Source organism: Heterocephalus glaber, unplaced genomic scaffold, assembly GCF_053883595.1.
Source record: "Heterocephalus glaber isolate CG9 unplaced genomic scaffold, H.glaber_assembly_v1.0 deba00001509, whole genome shotgun sequence".
In the NCBI taxonomy this organism is placed as follows: Eukaryota; Metazoa; Chordata; class Mammalia; order Rodentia; family Bathyergidae; genus Heterocephalus; species Heterocephalus glaber.
The window spans coordinates 40313301-40335495 of record NW_028258325.1 but is presented as its reverse complement, the minus strand read 5'-3'; the positions used below and the strand labels follow the sequence as shown (position 1 = coordinate 40335495).

Genomic DNA, 22195 nt, shown 5'->3' with positions numbered 1-22195 from the left:
GGGCTTGAAATATGTCACTCCAAGCTCTTCTTGCCTTGAAAGTTTGCATTGAGAAGTCTGCTGTGATTCTGATGGCCTTTCCTTTGTATGTAATTTGTTTCTTTTCTCTCACTGCTTGTAGAATTTTGTTCTTCTGTTGAGTTTCTGGAATCCTAACTATTACATGACTATGTGTAGATTTTATTTTGATTAAGGCTAGCAGGAGTCCTATATGCCTCACTTATCTGTATGTCAAGTTCTTTTCCCCTCCTTGGGAAGTTTTCTGCCATCACTTCTGTGAACAGTTTTTTTTTATGTCATCTGCACTCTCTCCTCTTTCTTCATTGACTCCAATCAGTCATGTTATTCTTCTTTGCATTGTCTAGCAGCTGCTGGATTGATTTCTTGTGTTCCTTTACAATTTTAAAACATTTTTTCTTTTCCTGGTCACTAATTGCAATCTTTTGTTCTATATCTGAAATTCTATCCTCACATTGGTTCATTCTGCTGCACAGACTTTTGATGGAATTTTTAATCTCCTGGAAATCTGTTTGCATCTGTTTTATGGATTCCATTTGTTTCCTATGTTGGGATTCCATCATATTCCTCAGATCCTCTATTTTTTAATCTGTGTCCTCTCTAGATTTATTAATCATGTCTTGCACCATGAGCAAAATCTTTGTTGTTATCTGAGTAATTATTTCTTATTTCATTTTTCCCAGATCCTCTTTTGGTGCCAGTTCAGAGAGTCCAGGTGGTTGAGTATCAGATTGTTCCTTCTCATTTCCCTTTGGGGTTGCTGTAGGTGATCCAGAAGTCTGTTTTTGAGACTTGTTTATGTGTCTTCTCATTTCCACGGTGTGGGGAGGTGCTTCTGGCGCCCGCATGGCTCACCTTCTCTGCCCTAAGAGCTTGGGATGGCAGTGGCACAGCTTCTTTCTGGGTTCTGGGACCTGCTCAGCCTCTTTGCCCCAGTAGCTTGCGATGGCGGTGGGGGAGCTTCCTTCTGGATGCTGGGACCGGCTCAGCTTCTCTGCCCTAGGAGCTTGAGATGGTGGTGGGCGAGCTTCCTTCTGGGTTCTGGGACCAGCTCACCTTCTCTGTAAATGGGCAGTTTTACATGTGTTAAGAACAATAATATCTAGCTGGCACACTGCATACTTAGTATGTGTCTGCTGTTCGTGCCTCTAGTGCTCAAATCTTAAAAGGACACAATATCCTTTCAAATTAGTTTGCTTCAGGAATCTGGGAAAATATTTATTTTTTCTTTGTGAGTTATCTAATATAGAGAGTGACCTTTATTATTCTATTTGGGTGATGTAGTACTGACCTAAATTGTCTTCATGGTAGGGCCAGGAATAGACACTAAACAGCCCAATCTATTTGGTCCCTCAGTGAGGTCTTGTAATCCATTTTTTTTTAATGCAAAGTGCTGGCTGCCTTTATATGAATTAATGAAAAAAACCTGTTATGGATCTCTCTTTCTTTTTCCTATTTCTTAACCTCAAATATTTATTTAGGGGATAATATTTATAATCTATCCTTTCAGCAATTTTCAAAGCACACACTGCATTGTTAGTAACTATAGTCACAGTGTTGTGCAATAGATCTTGTAAGCTCAGTCTTTGTGACTACTTTTGTATATTTGGACCTACATCTCCCACTCCTTATTTCTCTGCCCCTCAGCCTTTGGTATCCACAGTTCTGTTCTGTACTTCCAGAAGATCAGCATTTTTAGATTCCACATATAAATGAGATCAGGTGGTCTTTTTGTGCCTGACTTATTTCACTTAACATGATGTCCTCCAGGTTCATCCACATTGTCCCAAATAACAGAATCTCCTTCTTTTGAAGGGTTAAATAGTATTAAATATATATCACATGCTCTTTTTCCGTTCATATTGATGGACACTCAGGCTGATTCCAAATTGTGGCTATGTGAATAATGCTGCAATGAGCATGAGAGTACAGATATCTATTTGATATGCTGATTTCTCATACTTTGTGTATTCAGTAGTGAGATTACTAGATCATATGACAATTCTATTTTTAATTTTTTGAGGACATTTCCTACTTCCTTCTATAATGGCTCTACTAATTTATATCACCATCAACAGTATGAAAGGGTCACATTTTCTCCACATCCTCACCAACACGTGTTATTTTTTGTTCTGTTCTGGTTTTATTTTTGTTTTTATTCATTATTAGCACATTTGCAGTATGTAATGATTGAATTCCTTGTGGGAAGTTGGTACAAGTATATAACACATCTTAATGCTCTTTTTTAAAAAGCTTTCCTTCTCCCTCCCCATTCTTTCATTTTTTTTTTCATTTCTTGATCCTATTTCCATTTGTGGAAAATCTATTTCCATATTTCTTACTATCTATCTTTTATTTTGTTCTTTATTTATATTTTGGGTTTCTCATATAAGAGAAACCATACCATATTTAAGCCTATGTGTCTGATTTATTTCCACTTAGCATTATGGTTAATAATAGCCATTCTAACAGGTATGAAGTAGTATTTTTTAAGGTTTTAATTTGCATTTCTCTTATGATTAGTGATGTTGAATATCTTTTTGTATACCTGTTAGCAACTTGTATGTTTTCTTTGGAGAGATGTTCATTCAAGTTCTAAGTCAAATTTTCAGTCAGATAATCTTTTCTTTAATTGAGTTGTTTGAGTTCATTGTGTACTTATTATATTAACCCCTTGTTGGATGTATGGTTTGGAAATATTTTCTCCCATTCTATAGCTTTTCACTCTGTTGACTGCTTCTTTTGTTGTACAGAAGACTTTTAGTTTAATATAATTCTGTTTGGCTTCCTTTTGCTTTTCTTGCTTGCACATTTTAAAACAATTATCACTCAGATCTTTGTCACTGAGTTTTCCCCATGTGTTTTGTACTTGTGCTTTTGCAGTTTTAGGTCCTGTGTTTAATTAAATCTTCAATACATTTTGATTTGACATTTGTGTGTGCTATAAGTGACTATTTTCATTCATTTGTATGTCAATATCTACTTTTTTTCTATATTGTTTATCAAAAAGACTTTCCTTTCCCCATTGTAAATTCTTGATATTGTTAAAAAAATTAATTGAATATAAATATGTGGATTTATTTCTGGGGTCTATATTGTTTCATTGGTCTACATATGTTTTTATGCCAATGTAATGCTGTTTTGATTATTATACCTTTGTAGTATATTTTGATATGTGGCAATATGATGCTCCCAGTTTTGTTCTCTTTGCAAGATTGCTTTGGAAATTTTGGATATTTTATAGTTTTGTACGAGCATTAGGATTTTTTTCTTTGTGAAATGCCACTGGGATTTTGATAGGGATTGCATTGAGTTTGTGGATGGCTTTGAGTAATATGGAGTTTCATTTAATTCTTACCATTCAGGAACATGGGATAGCTTTCTATTTATTTGTGTTTTCTCCAGTTTCTTTCATCGGTATTTTTTAGTTTTCAGTGTATAGATCTTTCACTTTCTTGGTTAAATTTATTCCCAAGTATTCTAATATTTTTTTGTTGCTATTATAAATGTATTGTTTTCTTAGTATCTGTTCCTAATAATTTAGTTTGTAGAAACACTACTAATTTTTATAGGTAGATTTTGCATTCTGCTACTTTATTGAAATCATTTATGATTCTAACTGTGTGTGTGTATGTGTTTGTGTGGTCTTTAATAGGCTTTTATGTGCATGAGATTATGTCATCTGCAACCAGAGATATTTAACTTCTTTCTTTCCAATTTGGATAACTTTTTGTTTCTTCCTCGTGCCTAATTGCTCTGGTGAGGACTTCCCATTCTATCTCGATTTGTAGCGGTGAGAATGAGCATCCTTGTCATGTATCTTAGAGGAAGGGGTTTGAGTTTTTCATCATTGAGTATGATGTTAGTTGTGGGCTTGTCACATACAGCCTTTATTTTGTTGAAGTATGCTCCTTCTATCCCTCATTTGTTGAATGCTTTAGTGTGAAGAGATGTTGAATTTCCTAAAATGCGTTTCAGTATTTATTGAGATGATCAGACTGATTTTTTCCTTTATTGTGTTAGCATTGTGTATCACACTTACTAATTTGTGTGAGTAGAACCATCTTTACATTCCAGAGATAAATCCCAGTGGTTGATGGTGAATGGACAGTTCAATATGCTATTTAATTTGGTGTGCTAGTATTTTGTCAAAAATTTTTGCATTTGTGTTCATCATGAATATTGGTTGTTATATTTTTTCTTGTAGCATCCTTGTCTGGCTTTACTGTCAGAATAATACTACCCTTATAAAATGAATTTGAAAGTATTCCATATTTTAAAATTTTTAAAAAGAGCTTTGGAAGAATTATTATCAATTCTTCATTTATTGAGTAGAATGTAGCAGTAAGCCATCAGGTCCTTAGTCTTTCTTTGATAAGAGACTTTATTACTAACTTAATGTTCTTATTCATCATTGATTTGTTTAGAATTTCTATTTCTTCATGATTTAGTCTCATTAACCCAGAGGAAAGGCTATGAACTTATCCATTTCTTCTAGGTTGTCTAATTGGTTGGCATATAATTGTACATAGTAGCCTCCTATGCTCCCTGTATTTCTGTGGTGTCATTTATAATGTCTATGATTTTATTTCTGATTTTATTTATTTAAATCTTCATTTTTTCTGAGCTTAGCTAAAGGTTTAGGTTTAGCTAAAGAACTTAGGTTTGTTGGGCTTTTAAAAATTGTTTTCTAGTCCCTATTTTATTTATTTTTGTTCTGATCTTTATTATTCCCTTTCTTCTATTAACTTTGGCCTTAGTTTGTTCTTTGCAACCACCCAACCCATTCTTAGGACTGCTTTCTTTCTTTTTTTTTTTTTTTTGGTACTGGGGATTGAACTCAGGACCTTACGCTTGCGAGGCAGGCAGCAGAACCACTGAGCTAAGTCCCCGGCCCTACCCAACCCATTCTTGAGGTGAGATGTTAGGTTGTTTGTTTGAGCTCTCTCTACTTGTTGAGGTAGGGATTTATTACTATAATCTTCTCTTTTAGATTTGATTTTGCTGCATCTGTTAAGTTTTTGTACGTTGTGTAGCCATTTTAGTTTTTTGCAAGATAATGTTTTAACTTCACTTTAATTTCTTGTTTGAATGATTAGCTTTTCAGAAACATGTTTGGTTTCCATGTGTTCATGAATTTTCCTAAATTCCTCTTGTTACTGATTTCTAGTTTCACACTTTGTAGTCAGAAGGTATATTTGATATGATTTCAATCTTTCAAAATTTGTTACAACTTATTCTATGACCTGATATATCCATCCTGGAGGACTTTCAAGTAGACTTGAGAAAAATGTGTATTCTGCTGGAGTGGATAAAATGCTCTGTACATATCTGTTAGATTCATTTGGTCTGAATTTTAGTTCAAATCAATATTACCCCACTGGTTTTTCCATCTGAATGATCTGTCCATTGTTGAAAGTAGAGTATTATAGTCTATACTATTATTAAATTATAATATATTATTATGTTCATATATAATAATATTAAATTATTGATGTATCAAATATTTATATTTGTTGTATATATTTAGGTGTGTCAATGTTAGGCACCCATATCTTCATAGTCGTAACTTCTTACTATTTGACTCCTTTATCATTATATAATGTTCTTCTTCTTTTTTTTTTTTTTTTTAAAGGAAATTGGTTTGTTTTTGTAGACCACTATTTTTTATTTATTTATTTTTTGGTACCGGGGATCAAACTCAGGTCCTTGTGCTTGCAAGGCAGGTGGCAGAACTACTGGGCTAAATCTCTGGCCCTATAATGTTCTTCTTTATCTTCTTTTATAATTTTTTTCTTTTTTTATTAATTTTATTGGTACATTTTAGGTATACAATACAATGACATTCATCATTAGGAATTTGTACCTTTACATAATATATCTTGATTTTTATTTTTTCCCCATTCCCCTGTCTTTCCTTCAACTCCTCCACCCCTCTCTATTTACAAAGACTTTGTTTCCATTTTTTCCTTTTTTCATATTAACTCCATTCCCTTCTTTCTTTTCCCCTACCCCTCCAACTTCCCCTTCCCCTTTACACCTTTTCTTCCTATTTCACATTATCTAGTATACATTTTGATCCTTATTTACACTTATAGTTTCTCACACTAGAGAAACTATTTGGTATTTACGTATGTGTGTCCTACTTATTTCACTTAAGTGTATGGCCTCAATGTGTGTCCATTTAGCTATAAATATCTCTAGTTTCTGGTTCTTTATGACTGAGTAGTACTCCATTTTATTAAAAAACCCCACGTTTTCTTTATCCAGTCTCCAGTTGATGGGCACTTGGGTTGCTTCCAAGTTTTAGCTATCATGAATTGTGCTGCTATGAACATGGGTGCACATATATCACTGTGGTATGATTCTTTTAATTCTTTGGGGAAGATACCCAGCAGGGGAATAGCTGGGGCAAATGGGAGCTCTAATCCTAGTTCTTTGAGGTGTCTCTGTACTGATTTCCACAGTGGTTATACCAGCCTACACTCCCACCAGCAATGGAGCAGGGTTCCTCTTTCCCCACAGCCCCGCCAGCATTTGTTATTGGTTGATGGCAGCCATTCTTACTGGGGTGAGGTGGATTCTCAGGGTTCTTTTCATTTGCATCTCTTGAATGACCAGTGATGTTGAACATTTTTTCATATGGTTATTTGTTATTTCTACTTCTTTGTCTGAGAAATGTGTGTTCATTTCAGATGCCCATTTTTGGATTGGATCTTTAAATTTGGGGGGGGTCTGATTTTTTTTTAAAGTTCTTTATATATTCTAGATAGCAGTCCTTTGTCTGAGGAATAACTGATAAAAATTTTTTTTCACACATTGTGGATTGTCTCTTCATGCTATTGGTGGTTTCTCTTGCTGTGTAGAAGCTTTTTAATAAGAAGAAATCTCACTTGTTTCCTTGTGCTAGTTCACATGCAATTCAGGTTTTTGACTTAAAGTCTATTTTGTGTGATGTAATTATAGATACCCCTACTCTCCTTTGGTTTCTAATTGCACAGAATATTGTTTTCTATGACCTTATCTTCAAAGTTCTGTGAGTCTTAATGGTAAAATGAATTTCCAGTATGAAATATATAATTAGGTCTTGATTTTTCTTAAATTAATTCAGCTACTCTATGACTTTTGATTGGGGAATTCATTTACAATCAAGGTTATTATTGATAGGTGAGAACTTTTTTATTATCATTTTTGTTCATTGTTTTCTAGTTGTTTTATCAATACTTTCTCTCTTGTTGTATTCCTTTCTGATTGGTTTATTTTCTGTAGTGGTATGCTTTAATTCCTTATTGTTTATCTCTTGTGTATGTGCTATAGGATTTTGCTTTACTCTTGGCATGGGCTTACTTAAAACATCATATAGCTTGAATAAACTATTTTAAGCCAGTAACAATTTTAATTGCCTTAAAATGCTCCCCTTTTACTCACATCATCCCCCCATGTTTTAATATTTTTGTGTCATAATTTACATTGTTTTTATGTGTTCCCTGAACAAATTATTGGAGCTCTTATTATTTTTAACATTTTTCTTGTTTAACCTTCAAAGTTAAAATGTGTCATTTTTCCACTGCTACTACATTATTAGATGGTTCTGATTTTGATTATGTACTTACTTTTACTGGTGAATTTTATACTTTCATAAGTTTTCATGTTACTAATATTCTTGTGATCATATCCAGTTTTAATGGCAGATCCAATATTTTCTTTAGGAAGGTTAATTTGTATCAGTATTGAAGAAGCAACCCTATTGCTAGAATTCAAAGAGGATTCTCTAGAATATTTTACAATGAATGAAACAGGTTACAGTGTTTAAAATGATGATCTTTTTGACAGAATGATACAGAGGGAAACAATAGTCTATGGGATTAGAAAGAGTTGGCTTCAACTTCATCTCTAAAACTTACTATGTGTTACCTTGAATATTTTCTCACCCACTCATTGGCTGTTTCATCTTTTATAAAACAGAAAGTAAAAGTTATTTTATGTGATTATAGAGGACTAAAGAAGGTGTTGTGTATAAAACACTTAGGAAACATCCATCTAGGGGGTCCTGAAAGATCTTTAATCCATTCCCCTATCTTTAAATCATTTTGTTTTACTACAAAAACAACAAATGGAAATAAATTTAAAGAGCTTTTCATATTAAGAAAATTTGAAGATATCGGTGATTTTAGGGTTTTACTACATAGTACAGTTATCTCTGAATCCTGCATTGTATCCTTGCTGAAGATACTTCCATTGCTCAGAGATAACTGCACATGAACATTATTATGAAGGCACTGTCTGAAGGTCTTTACCATCACTGACAGATTCGATCTTCACAAGCATATGATTAGCATTACTGTTATTTCCACTTCACCAACTAGGATTCTTAATGAGGCCAGGATAACATAGCTCCGTGGATGCTTGAGCTGGACATAGCAGCTTGGCTGAATCTGATCTCTTGGTTTCTGATTCTCAGTCCTGGAGTAGCTAATGTTTATGTAACTCTGGTAGTGCAGAGATTGCTCCTACTCTGTATGATTTGTACCCACATTCTCTTCAGAGTTCTTTGAAGCCTTCTAGTGTATGGTACTCAGCTACTCATCTTTCTACAGCCTTTATAATTCATAAACACATCCTTTTTTCTCTCCTATAATGGAGCCTCATGGTCAAGCAATCAAGTATGACTAAGGATAACAAAGATATAGCCAGGGAAAGCAGAGTCCCCTCTTGTACTTCCCATTGCAGTGCTATAGTCCAGAGGGTAGTCTAAGATAGGAATTAACGTGAGGAAGGAAACAGGGTGGGATAACTTTCCAAACCACAGTGAAATAATAGTGGCAGTGTTTCTCATTAGTATTGGTGCCCTTCAGTCTCAGATAAATTGGCTTTTTCATATTACTTCCACAATTTTCAATAAAAATACCTTTTGAAGTCAAGAGTTTGTCTCATTTAATCTACTCATTTATCCAGTGAATAGCTATTGGGTGTCTATATTTGATATCCCAGTGGTATTCTTGTGACAAAATCCCTATTCTAATGTGGGAGGATAATGGGAACAAAAAATAATTAAACAAGAAAGTACAGATGGCTCCCAACCTACCATAGTTTGCCTTATGATTTTTCTACTTTATGGTGTTGTGAACATGATACACATTCAGTAGAAACCGTACTTGCTTAATTTTGATCTTTTTCCAGTCTAGCAATGTGTGGTTTAATACTCTCTCACACTACTAGGCAGTGGCAGCCAGCCTCAGCTCCCAGTCATCAATGCAGTTATGAAGTTAACAACTGTTACTCCACAGTGTGCTGTGTTGCTATATTGTTAGACTTGGTATACTGAATTCATTTTGGACTTACAGTATCTCCAATTTATGTTGGATTTATAAGGATAAAACTGCATTTTAGGCTGAAGTACATCTGGGTTAGGTAGTGCTGATGTTGTAATGCAAAGAATAGAAGATGATTTTAGGACAAGATACATGAGCACTTTTAATGGGATGCCTATGGGAATGTTTCCTGTCCCCTGAAAAGGCTAGTTTTCTGCTGTGGGTCCTTATTCTTACAGGGTCATTTAACTGCTATGATAAATCCGGTAATGAGAAGGAGTTTGTTTCTCTTTGATGTTCTTATTTGATCATTATGAATCCTCAGTAAGTATGAAAAGATGACAACTTAAATATTATAACAGAAACAATGAAGGCAGGATGTAATGAGCAACATATCTGAGTGTGACTATGACTTAGTGAAAAATCAAAAGGCTGAGTCAAATTGTTTCTTGGCATCTGCATTTTATAATATTTAAGCTGCTAGTATATTTAGTTCTGGTGTAATTCTTAGAGGGGAAATTTGCTTTCAGAACTGTCAACCTAAATAATGATCAGATAGAAATTCTCCAAAGACTAATTAAGTTTACTTGTGAATAATAGATCTTTGCTGTGGGAATCTGCCTGCCATAGTGAACTTTGTGCTTATCAAAGAATCTGAGGCAAAGGGAAGCTTTTTAGGTAAAACAAGGATTACATAAAATATTTTGAAACAATCCCCCTTAGCTACAAGGATCAATAATGATAGTGGCGTAAGCTCAAGATTAAATAGCTGTTGGACAGATGTTCTTGCAAAGTAGGAGGATAAGTTGTGTAAGTTTGTGATGGCCTTTGTACATGCTGTGATTCCCACAGCCTTCTGTGACAGTTATTATTATCAGGCAGTTGTGTGTGAGAAATCTTCCTTTATGCCAGTCTGGATTTTTTTATTTTTTTGTTAGTGTTGACACAGGCAACTCCATTTTGATTCTGACAACTTTCATAAAACTAATAGTCCTAGTCCAGTCCTAATAAGAATTGGCTTATTGTGATGTTAGTCTCCCCACAAGAAGGCATTTCTGCTTCTTTGATTCTTTCTGAGAATTATATTATGCATTTCATTATATATGTCAGGTAGTATTCATTTACATTTACTTGCATATTCTTTTATCTTCTCCTACTACTAGGCAATAACCTCCAGAAGAACAAATACATTGTTGGTTAGCATCATTTGCTTTGTTGCTAGAGAAATACCTGGCAGAGTAGGAGTGCAATAGAAATTTGTAGAATGAAGAGTGAGCCAGTCTGTGTTTGTGGAACCCAGGGGCCCCCCATTGTAGTAGTGGTGTAGTCCTGGGTGAAATGATGGCTTGAACTACAATATTCAGAGTTGAGAGGCAGCTGTTGGTAGAAAAAGATTTAGTCTTGCGGTAGGATGACTTGGGTTAAATTCCAGCTTTGCCATTAGTGGCTGTGAGGACCTCGGGCGAAATCACTTAACCTTGTTTCCTCAGCTGTGAAGCAGAGATAATAACTTGTTGGGAGGACAAATGAGCCGAAGTATGTGAAAGGGCTGAGTACAATGCTAGGAGTGCTATAGCTGTTCAGTAAATACTGGGGACAAAGAGAGTGAATGTGAATGTGAGGGTGAATGTGAAAAGTATAACCAGAAAAAGGATTTAAACCAAAGAGGTAGCAATAAAAAGATAGCATATGAAAAACAGCAACAAAATTAATGACAGATTGGATGAGAGAGATAAAAAGATTTTGAGGAAAAGGCCAGCCCTGTCATGACTTTCTTCCCAAAACATTTAAAAAAGGCTGTGTACAAAGAACTCTGCTTTACAATCTTATTGAATTCTCAGGGTCTGGAAGTAGGACAAACAATGCAGAAACATCCATGGGGGACACTTGTGAAGCAAATCTACGAGTTAAAAATGAAGCAATGTGGGCACATTAGGGCAAACCAACTATGCTTTGATAAAATATGCACTGCCTGGCCTGCAAGGGAATCCATACCACTAGCCCTTGCATTAGGTGTGCAACTGTAAAGGAAGTCAGAAAGATTAATGAGGTTTCCTATTAGAATATTAGATAAAAGGTAGCAAAGTTTAGAAAGTTGACTTTTTATTTGACATATGTCCTGTCATATAATGTATTTTAATCATTGAAGTTTAGGCATTGTTTTGCATTTATTTTAAAACGTACTTTTTATTTGGTTCTAAGAAGCTTTTAAAAAAGAACTCACTGTTGAAATAAAGGCCATGAAAATAAAAATCAAATATTTACTCTATGAATTGAAAATGAGATCATTTGTAATTAAGGATAGAAGAGAATGTAAGTGACAAAATCATTAGCGTAAAAGACTCAGTGCAGAAATGTCTAGTAAGTGAAACTACAGTTTTTCTCCCCTTAAGCTGATCAAAAAGATTGACTATGGAGATTGTCACTTTAAGATTAGTTACCCAGGACCTTTGAGCCTACCTTTACTTGTAATCATATATTAAAAAAAATCATACAAGTAAGAATTTCTAACTGTAAATCACCTAGCCCCCAAATAGGCAAACAGAATTTATTATAATTTCTACATAAATATAAGGAAAATTCCCACGAGACCTCTCTTTCCTTCTTAGAGTATCTAAAAAGATTAACAATGAGATATGAGTGGGAAAGCTTCAGTTTGATCTAGTTATTGAGTTCAGTTACATAAACAAAACAAAACAAATCATTAACACAGTTTTCAGCAACATTTTTATATTTTTAATCCTTTTCCCAAATTGAGACCTGTCTTATAATCAATGCATGCTCTGAAAATTGTTACTAAATCATGTCTTACTGGCAATAGTATTTTAGAATTGAGGCACTTATAAGAATAAATATTTCTGTTTTACCAGAAGCACTTTGCATCCGGAAGCAATTTTGTTTGGGAGGTCTGTTTTTAGATTCTCCTCCTCAGAATACCACTTGAAATAAATGTTCTTTAAGAGAAAGCATACGAATCAAATAATAATGTCTACAGGGACAACTATGGTTAATTAGAGCCACTGTATTTTGTATGTGATCTTATATACCAATCTTGACCTCTGATTTCTGTTAAAAACTGTAGTATGTTCTCAGGGAAGAAAAATAACTTTGCTCACTCTCTTCTTCCACCCTATGAAAACCAAGATCAGTGGAGAAGCAGCACTAAGAGAGCTCTTTTTCAAAAGTGCCCTTCCCCTCTTCCACAGAGAAGTGTCTTTTCTGGAGGCACAGCATGCAGCTGGCTTATGAAAACTCATTTCTCCTGGTGAGAATGTATATACAGATAATACTAGAATTACATGTTGCAAAGACAATGGAACATTCTAGGAAAAAATAATATTTGACCCACATGTTCAGGCAGGAAGGATAGGAGGAAATTGAGACAATTACCTGCTATGAAAGGGTTGAAGTCAAAAGCCTTAGAAAGTAATTCCCTTTTGAATTTGTTGGCTATGTGCAAATTCTTAACTAAGTCTTTTGAATTTTTCTGCCTGGACTTATTTTGCAATTTAAAAAATTTTGTAATATGCAATTATGAATCTCAGTCATTGTATTTTAATTTTTCTCTACCAGTAGTACCCTCTTACATGCCTTCTGCCAATCCAAACCTTGTATCTTTCAACTATCAAAATGAATTCTTTCTTTTACCTACATCTTCCCTCATCATTCACTGCACTTTAAATTCTTGCTCTTTGCGATTTCTTCAGTGTTTGTTGACAGATTCGGTGCAGTAAATGTTGCCCTAAAAGGCAAGGGCTGGGATACCAGTCCCATTTCTGTTACTCACCTGGTGTTTTTATTTAAATCACTTTTTTTGTCTATTTACTTACCTATTTATCTGTCCATTTGTATGTTCTTCCATCATCTTTCTGTCTGCCTGCATATTCTGAGTTCCCTAGCTTTTCATTTATAGTGAGAAAACGTGTTATATTAAAAAGATTGAATTTTTTGATTTAACAGTGCTGTGGAAAGCCATTATAAACTTATGACATTCTTATTTCTATCTATACTAATTGTTTTGAGACTTACTTTTAAGATTTCATGTTATTTTTTCCATCATTTCCCCAATATCAGTTCTCTCTTCCCAAAGAAAATAGGTATCAGAGAAAGAAATATCTTTTTCTTCTATACAACCCACTCTGCCATGAATGTGGTATAGTTAGTTAACAAAAATATGATTTTTCTTTCTATCTTGTGTTTTTCAAACATCTGTCAATGGCCAATGTTTTCTTTGGCTAAATGGGGAGAATGTATCTTTTGGTCATCCAATTGATTAAAATATGTCTTATCATCAAGTGTACTGATTTAAAAGCTGATAACTTCTAAAAAATAATATAATTAAAACTAGTTATAAAATGTGGTGAGCACATATGTGTGTATTATATATTAATATAAATACAGGCTGCTGTAGTAGTTTGGAAGTGGTCCCTCAAATTTCTTATATTAGAGACTGAGTCTTCAGAATCATATGGAAATGCTATTTGGTGTGTGTGAAGGTCTTTGGGGAGTAATTAAGATTAAATGAGGTCTTGAGGGTGAGGTCTGTATGGGCAGTTAGTGTATTTATAAGAAAGAAGAGAAAGAGAGACCTGAGCCAGCAAGCTGGCTAGCTTTTGCAGTGTGATGCCCCATGCTGCCTCAGGACTCCAGAGTCCCCAGCAGTTCTTACCAGATGTGGCCCCTCATCCTTGACTCCCAGAACCACGAGCCAAAATAAACCTCTTTTCTTTGTAATGTATCCAGTTTGTAGTATTGTGCCACCAGCAACAGAAACTAATACAAAGACCTTGTGATATTATATGTCTTTTAGTGTCTTTCTTTCATGGCATAAGAACCCTCTTTACATTAGCTGAAGTTGCCTCCAGATGGAAGTTACTCAGTAGACCTAGGTCTCAGGTTTGGAACGTCCTTGCAATAGCTATGTACCGGGTTTCTCAGCCTTTTGCAGTGGAGTTTCCTCCTGTGTCATACAGATCTGATATCACTTCATTGGCTTGTCCAAATGAGTTAATTGTGAATGAGAGAGTCTGCATGACTGTTTTGGTGCTCAGAATGAGGTTAATTCTCAGCAAATGCCTTCTTGATTCTGAATTTTCTTCAAATGCTTTCATGTTTTTGGTGGAGAAATATTTCCTCTCAGCTCTTATAAGCAAGCTTCTCTGCTTGTAGCACAATACACACAAGTGTGGCACAGAGTCTAGTCTGCTGTCTGTACATTCTCCCTGCCCATAATGTTCTTTCCTACTAAGATGTATTTTACTTTCCCTCACTAAGTAACTTGATGTCATCTTCTTGAAACCTCCCCAGAACATTATACCTCAGCACTTATGGGAAGTGAAATATATTTGTACATCTATCTGTGGTCTGCTTCCATATTTTTACTTTAATTTTTTGCCTTTTAATGTCCTTGCTTCTCATTTTGTATTTTGAATCTGGTGAACTACAATGAATGTGTTGTGTTCTTAAATTCTTTGTGTGGTCTATTCTAAGATCTGAGATAGAAATTCCATGTGTTGTTGGTTGCCTTTGAAAGTAGAAACCATATTTTGATTTTGACTCACTAAGCTTAGCACATTTGGGGCCATCACTGATCTAACAATAAGGAATTGTATTTTTTCATGAAGGGTGAGATCCATTGATCTAACAAGTACAATCTGGTCATTTGGGAGAAATGATTCCTATGGGGATTGGGGGGTTTTCAGAGCAGTTTGAAAAAAAATGATTGGAAATCAGTTTGGAAGGAGGTCTAGAGAAGACTGTGAAGTGATCTGTCTGAATGAAAGAAGCAGCGACTATAGGGCGTATTTATTCTGTATTACAGATGAAACGTTAGTCTGGCCATTGCGTAAGTGATGCAGCCTGATATTTTAGCATCATTTTATTAAAATGGAATTAGCCTCCTGTTTGGAGAGAATATTCCTTTCATTTATCTGGGAATTATACAGCAATCAGAAAAGATGTTCCCTTTCTTTGTAATCTTTTCCTCCCTAAAAATAGAATGAATTCTGCATTTCTAAAGTGGAGATTCTGCTTTTAAACAGTAGTTTGCATAAACAACAATAACAAATTTTAAACTTTCTCCTTTTTAAATAAAAATAACAAATCTTTATATAAACCAATGAGATAATAGGGAATAGAAAGAAAACTACAATAATCTCCTGAAGTCCCATTATAGGGACCCATTCCAGCATTTTTATTTACAATGGACCAACCAGAGAAGTTTCTGGAATGAGAGAGTTGGAAAGGCCATGGATGCGCTGGTGCCCAGAAGAACCAGCTATGAAAGGAGAGAAAATCAGGGGCTCTAGACGACCTTGAACTCTGAAATAAGAAGGATTGCCAATCTTTGTATAACTGTATGTTTTCAGGAACAAGATCATGGTATACAAGTTGTTTCGTGACTTGCTGTTTTTCTTTATTATGAGCATCACTCCGTACGATTAAATAATTTTCTAAAGCATCTCTAGACACTTAAAGTATTACACTTAAAGTATTACAGTTAAAGTATTCTTTGTTTGTTTCCTAATGTTTTAAACCAATCCCCTTTGTTGAATATTTAGGTAGATTTATGTCTCTTAAAAATAGTAAACTATGCAGAAATGAAAATATCTGTAGATAAATCTATGTTCAGTCATGATGATTTCCATAGGACAAATATCTAAAAATGATATTGTAGTGTGAAAGCAAATGTATATTTAAAAATTTTTTGATACATATGATCCTGCCCAGCTATGAACTCAAGCACTATTTATGAAAATGTGTATTTTTCTACATATTTTCCCAGAACACAATTGATTTACCTCTGTAAATATTAGTGGATTGATGTCATTATATGCACACATATATTCATACTTATGTGTATATATAAATGTATGGTATTTGTATTAATTTTTACTGTAATAATTACTTATAGAATATACTTTTTCTTATCAATACATTAACCTGTTATGGCCAATGAGTCTGCAAACATATTTCTGATGTGTCTGCTTCTAAATGTCACTGTCTTTATTTCCCAGGTGCCTGCATGAACATCACCCACAGCCAATGTCAGATGTTGCCCTACCACACCACACCCACATCTCTAATCTCAACCATTGAAAACATAGAAACAGAGAAGTTCCTCAAGTTCTTCACCTACCTCCATCGCCTCAGTTGCTATAAATATATTATGCTATTTGGCTGTAGTCTCGCCTTCCCTGAGTGCATCATTGATGGTGATGACAGGTATTTGGAACCAAAATCATTCCATGATTAAGAATCCATTTGGAATCTGGGGACAAATGTCCAAGAAGAACACAATAATCCTGTTACCATCTTTTATTTTTGTTGGCATTGAATGAGAAAAAGACTCCCATTATTCATAACCAGTTGTAATTCTTTTTTTTTAAATTAATTTTATTGGTACATTTAAGGTATACAATATAATGACATTCATCATTGGGATCCTGTACCTTTATATGATGTATCTTGGTTCTTATTTTTTCCCCATTCCCCTGCCCTCCTTTCAACCCCTCCACTCCTCCCTATCTAAAAAGAGAATGTCCATTTTTTTCTTTTATTCATATTAATTCCATTCCTTTCTTTCTTTTCCCCTACCCCTCCAACCTCCCCTTCCCCTTTGCCCCTTTTCTTCCTGTTTCACATTATCTATTATACCTTTTAGTCCTTATTTACACTTTCAGTTTCTCACACTAGAGAAACTATTCAGAATTTACATATGTGTGTCCTATTTATTTCACTGAAGAGAATGGCCTCAATGTGCATCCATTTAGCTATAAATGTCTCTAGTTTCTCATTCTTATGTCTGAGTATACTCCATTTTATAAAAAAATCCACACACATATTTTTTTGGGGGAGGGTCGGTACCGGAGCAGGCGCCAGAACCACTGAGCTAAATTCCCGACCCACATTTTCTTTATCCTGTTTCCAGTTGATGGGTAATTGGGCTGCTTCCAAGCTTTAGCTATTACGAATTGTGCTGCTATGAACATGGATGCACATATATCACTGTGGTATGATTCTTTTAATTCTTTGGGAAAGATACCCAACAGAGGAATATCTGGGTCAACTGGGGCTTCCAATCCTAGTTCTTTGAGGTTTCTCCATACTGATTTCCACAGTGGTTGCACCAGTCTACACTCCCACCAGCAGTGGAGCAGGGTTCCTCTTTCCCCACATCCCTGCCAGCATTTGTTATTGGTTGATTTCATGATAGCAGCCATTCTTTCTGGAGTGAGGTAGAATCTCAGTATTGTTTTCATTTGAATCTCTCCTCTCAACTGACCAGTGATGTTTAACATTTTTTCATGTTTACTTGCTATTTCTACTTCTTTGTCTGGGTAATGTCTGTTCCTTTTAGATACCCATTTTTGGATTGGATATTTAAATTTGGGAGGTCTAATTTGTTTAAGTTCTTAATAGATTTTAGATAGTAGACCTTTGTCTGAGGGACAGCATGTGAAGATTTTTTCCCATATTGTGGGTTGTCTCTTCACACTGTTGGTGGTTTCTCTTGCTGTGTAGAAGCTTTTAGTAAGAAGAGATTCCACTTGTTGATTGTTTGTGCTAGCTCATGGGCAACTGAGGTTTTGTTCATAAAATCTTTTCCTACACCAATGTCGTCAAGAGTTCTTCCTAAACTCTCTTCCAACCAGTTTAGTGTTTCTGTTTTAATATTTAGATCTTTAATCCATTTTGATTTTAGTTTAGTGCATGGTGAGAGATATAGTTCTAGTTTTAGTCTTTGGCAAGTTGAAATCCAGTTTTTTCAACAGCATTTATTAAAGAGGCTATCTTTCCTCCAGTGAGGGTGGTTGGCTCCTTTCTCAAAGATGAGCTGGCTGAGTGTGTCTGGAGTTGTTTCTGTATCTTCTAATCTGTTCCACTTGTCCTCAGGTCTGTTTCTTCGCCAGTGCCATGCTGTTTTTATCAAAGAAGGTTTGTAGTATAGTTTCAAGTTGGGGATTGTGATACCCCCTGCCATGTCTCTGTTACCTAGAATTGCTTTTGCTATTCTAGGTCTCTTCTTGTTCCAAATGAATTTTTGGATTGTTTTCTCCAGGTCTGTGAAGTATGTTGCTGGGATTTCAATTGAGATTGCATTGAATCTATATAGCAGTTTTGGAAGTATGGCCATTTTCACTATGTTGATTCTTCCTACCCAGGAGCAAGGGATGTCTTTCCATTTTCTGATATTGTCTTCAATATCTCTTTTCAGAGTGCTATAGTTTTCAGAGGAGAGGTCTTTGATTTCTTTTGTTTGGTTGATTCCTAGGTATTTCAGTTTTTTGGATGCTATTGTGAAAGGAATTATTTGCCCTATTTCTCTCTCATTGAGTTTGTTGTTCATGTAGAGGAAAGCTACTGATTTTTGTGTGTTGGCCTTGTATCCAGCTACTTTACTGAATTTGGTTATTAAGTCTAGAAGACTTTTGGTGGAGTTCTTGGGGTCTTCTATATAGAGTATCATGTCATCTGCAAATAATGACAATTTCACTTCTTCATTTCCTATCTTTATTCCTTTTATTTCTTTCTCTTGTCTAATTGCCGTGGCTAATGTTTCCAGAACTATATTGAACAAGAGTGGTGATAGTGGACATCCTTGTCTTGTTCCTGATTTGAGTGTGAAGGATTTCAGGTTTTGACCATTTAGTATGATATTGGCTGTTGGTTTTCCATAGATGGCTTTTATCAGTTTGAGGTAGAGACCATCTCTTCTAATTTTTTTTAGGGTTTTTATCATAAATGCATGTTGGATTTTGTCAAATGCTTTTTCTGCATCTATGGAGATAATCATATGTTTTTTGTCCTTGGCTCTATTGATCTAGTGTATTACATTTATGGATTTGTGTATGTTGAAACATCCGTACATCACTTTAATGAATCCCACTTGGTCATGCTGTAAGATCTTCTTGATGATCTTCTGCATTCTATTTGACAGCATCTTATTCAGAATTTTTGCATCTATGTTTATTAGTGAGATTGGCCTATAATTCTCTTTTTTGGTTGGGTCTTTCTCTCCTTTGGGGATCAAGGTGATACTTGCTCCCAGGAATGAATTGGGGGGTATTACTTCCCTTTCAATTTCATTGAAGAGTTTAAACAGTAGTGGCAGTAGTTCCTCCTTAAATGTCTTGTAGAATTCAACAGTGAAACCATCAGAACCTGAGCTTTTCTGAGTTGGTAAATTTTTAATTACATTTTCAATTTCATTGATTGATATTCAGTTGTTTAGAATTTTTAGGTCTTCTTTGTTCAACTTTGGTAATTCACACATATCTAGGAAATTGTCCATTTCTTCTGTGTTGTCCCTCTTATTGGCATATTGGTTTTCGAAGTAGTTATTGATGATCCTCTGTATTTCTGCTGGATCTGTTGTAATTTCACCCTTTTCATTCCTAATTGCATGGATTTGGGCCTTTTCTTTCCTTTTTCTGACAAGATTGGCAAAGGGTTTGTCAATTTTGTTGATTCTTTCGAAGAACCAACTCGGCTTCATTGATTTTTTGTATTGTTCTCTTAGTCTCCATTGCATTGATTTCTCCTCTGATCTTTATAATTTCCTCCCTTGTATGAGCTTTGGGTTTGTCCTGGTCTTCTTTTTCTAGAAGCTTGAGGTTCAGCATCAGGTTGTTTAATTGGGCTCATTCTGTTTTCCTAATATGCATATTCACTGCTATGAATTTCCCTCGTAAGACTGCTTTCATTGTGTCCCATAGATTCCGATATGTGGTATTGTCATTGTCATTGAATTGAAGGAACTGTCTGATTTCTTCTTTAATTTCCTCTGTGACCCATTGGTTATTCAGAAGTGTGTTGTTCAATTTCCACGTGTTTATGAAATTTTTTGAGTTTCTTTTGCTATGGATCTCCAATTTCATCGCAGTATGGTCTGATAATATACAGGGGATAACTTCAATTCCTTTGCACTTACTTAAACATGTTCTATGAGAGAGTATGTGGTCTATTTTGGAGAATGAGCCATGTGCAGCTAAGAAGAATGTGTATTCTGATTTTGTGAGGTGGAAGACTCTGTAAACATCTGTTAAGTTCATTTGTTCAAGAGTTTGATTAAGTTCTAGTATTTCATTACTTATTTTTAGTCTAGGTGATCTATCTACTTATGACAGTGGGGTATTGAGCTCCCCCCTACTATTGTATTAGTGCTTATATAATTTTTCATGTCTATTAGTATTTATTTTATATAGTTGGGTGCACTAATGTTTGGTGCATAGATATTTATGATTGTCATCTCTTCCTGTTGGATTCTTCCCTTTACAAGGATGTAGTGTCCTTCTTCATCTCTCTTAATCAGTGTCGGTTTGAAATCCACTTGATGTGCAAAGAGGATAGATACTCCTGCTTATTTTTGGGTTCCTGTCACATGGAGTATTGTTTTCTACCCTCTAACTTTCAGTCTATGAGTTTCTCTTTGAATTGTGTGCTTCTTGTATTCAGCATATTGTTGGATCTTGCTTCTTGACCCTTTTTGCCAGTCCATTCCTCATAATTGGTGAATTGAGACCATTAACATTGGTGGTTATAAATGATATGTATTGACTTATTCTTGTCAAGAACTTTTCCTGTTGTTGCATTTTCCCCTTTTGCATTTAATTTCTTGTCTGGCCTAATGGATTCATTCTGCTGCACTTCCTGTGGTTGTGATCCTTATTGTCTTTTCCTAGGGTATTGTCTAAAATTTTTTGGAGTGCCGGTTTAGTATTCATGAAGTTCCTGAGGTGCGCTTTATCATGAAAGTATCTTATTTCTCCATCAATTTTGAAAGATAGTTTTGCAGGGTACATCAATCTGGACTGGAGGTTGTTTTCCTTTAGGGCTTGAAATACATCACTCCAAGCTCTTCTTGCCTTCTGCGTTTGTGTTGAGAAGTCTTCTGTGATCCTGATGGTCTTTCTTTTGTATGTGATTGGTTTCTTTTCTCTAACTGGTTGTAGAATTTTGTTCCTCTGTTGGATTTCTGGAATCTTAACTATTATATGCCTATGTGTAGATTATTTTTGATCTCAGCTAGTTGGAGTCCTATATGTCTCACTTATCTCTATGTTAACTCCTTTCCCCCTATATGGGAAGTTTTCTGCCATCACTTCTGTGAACATTTTTTTTTATATTGTCTGCACTCTTTCCTGTTTCTTCATTGACTCCAATCAGTCTTATGTTATTCTTCTTTGCATTGTCTAGCAGCTGCTTGCTTGATTTCTCATTGTCCCTTACTATTTTTAAGAAATTTTTCTTTTCCTGGTCACTAATTGCAATCCTGTCTTCTGTGTCTGAAATTCTGTCCTCACATTGGCTCATTCTGCTGTGTAAACATTCGATGGAGTTTTTAATCTCCTGGAAATCTGTTTCCATCTTTTTTATGGATTCCATTTGTCTCTGTGTTGGGATTCCAACATGTTCTTTAGCTCCTCTATTTTTTTTTATCTATGTCTGCTTTAGATTTATTAATCATGTCTTGTACTATGGGCATAATCTCTGCTGTTATCTGAGAAATTATTTCTCATTTCAATATTTCCAGGTCCTCTTTTGTTGCCAGTTCAGGGAGTCCAGGTGGTTGAGTATCAGATTGTTCCATCTCTTTTCCCTTTGGGGTTGCCTTAGGTGATCTAGAAGTCTGGTTTTGAAACTTATTTACATGTCTTCTCATTTCAGCAGATGCAGCCTGCTGTGTCTTTGTTGAGGTGACTTTTTGCTGTCTCAGTGGTCTTGAATTCTCAGCAAGCCATGGAGCAGCCTGTACTCTGCTGCTCACCAGTACACCAGTTCCTGGGTTCAGAGTGGTGGCCTTCTGAATCCCTGAGGTGACCTGTTGTCTGGGTAGGCTTCTGGCTGGGGTCTGTGTACATTTG

General features: G+C 35.2%; 1 protein-coding gene across 5 annotated transcripts in view; it reads left to right on the top strand.

Moving 5' to 3' along the window:
- Corin (corin, serine peptidase) overlaps window positions 1–22195 on the top strand; it is a 313304-nt gene that overhangs the window by 70026 nt on the left and 221083 nt on the right. For all 5 annotated transcript variants that reach the window (XM_087187861.1, XM_004849762.3, XM_004849761.3 and 2 more), the window contains one exon: window positions 16346–16553. In XM_087187861.1, coding sequence (XP_087043987.1) covers window positions 16346–16553 — 208 coding nt within the window. The remainder of the gene's footprint in view (window positions 1–16345; window positions 16554–22195) is intronic.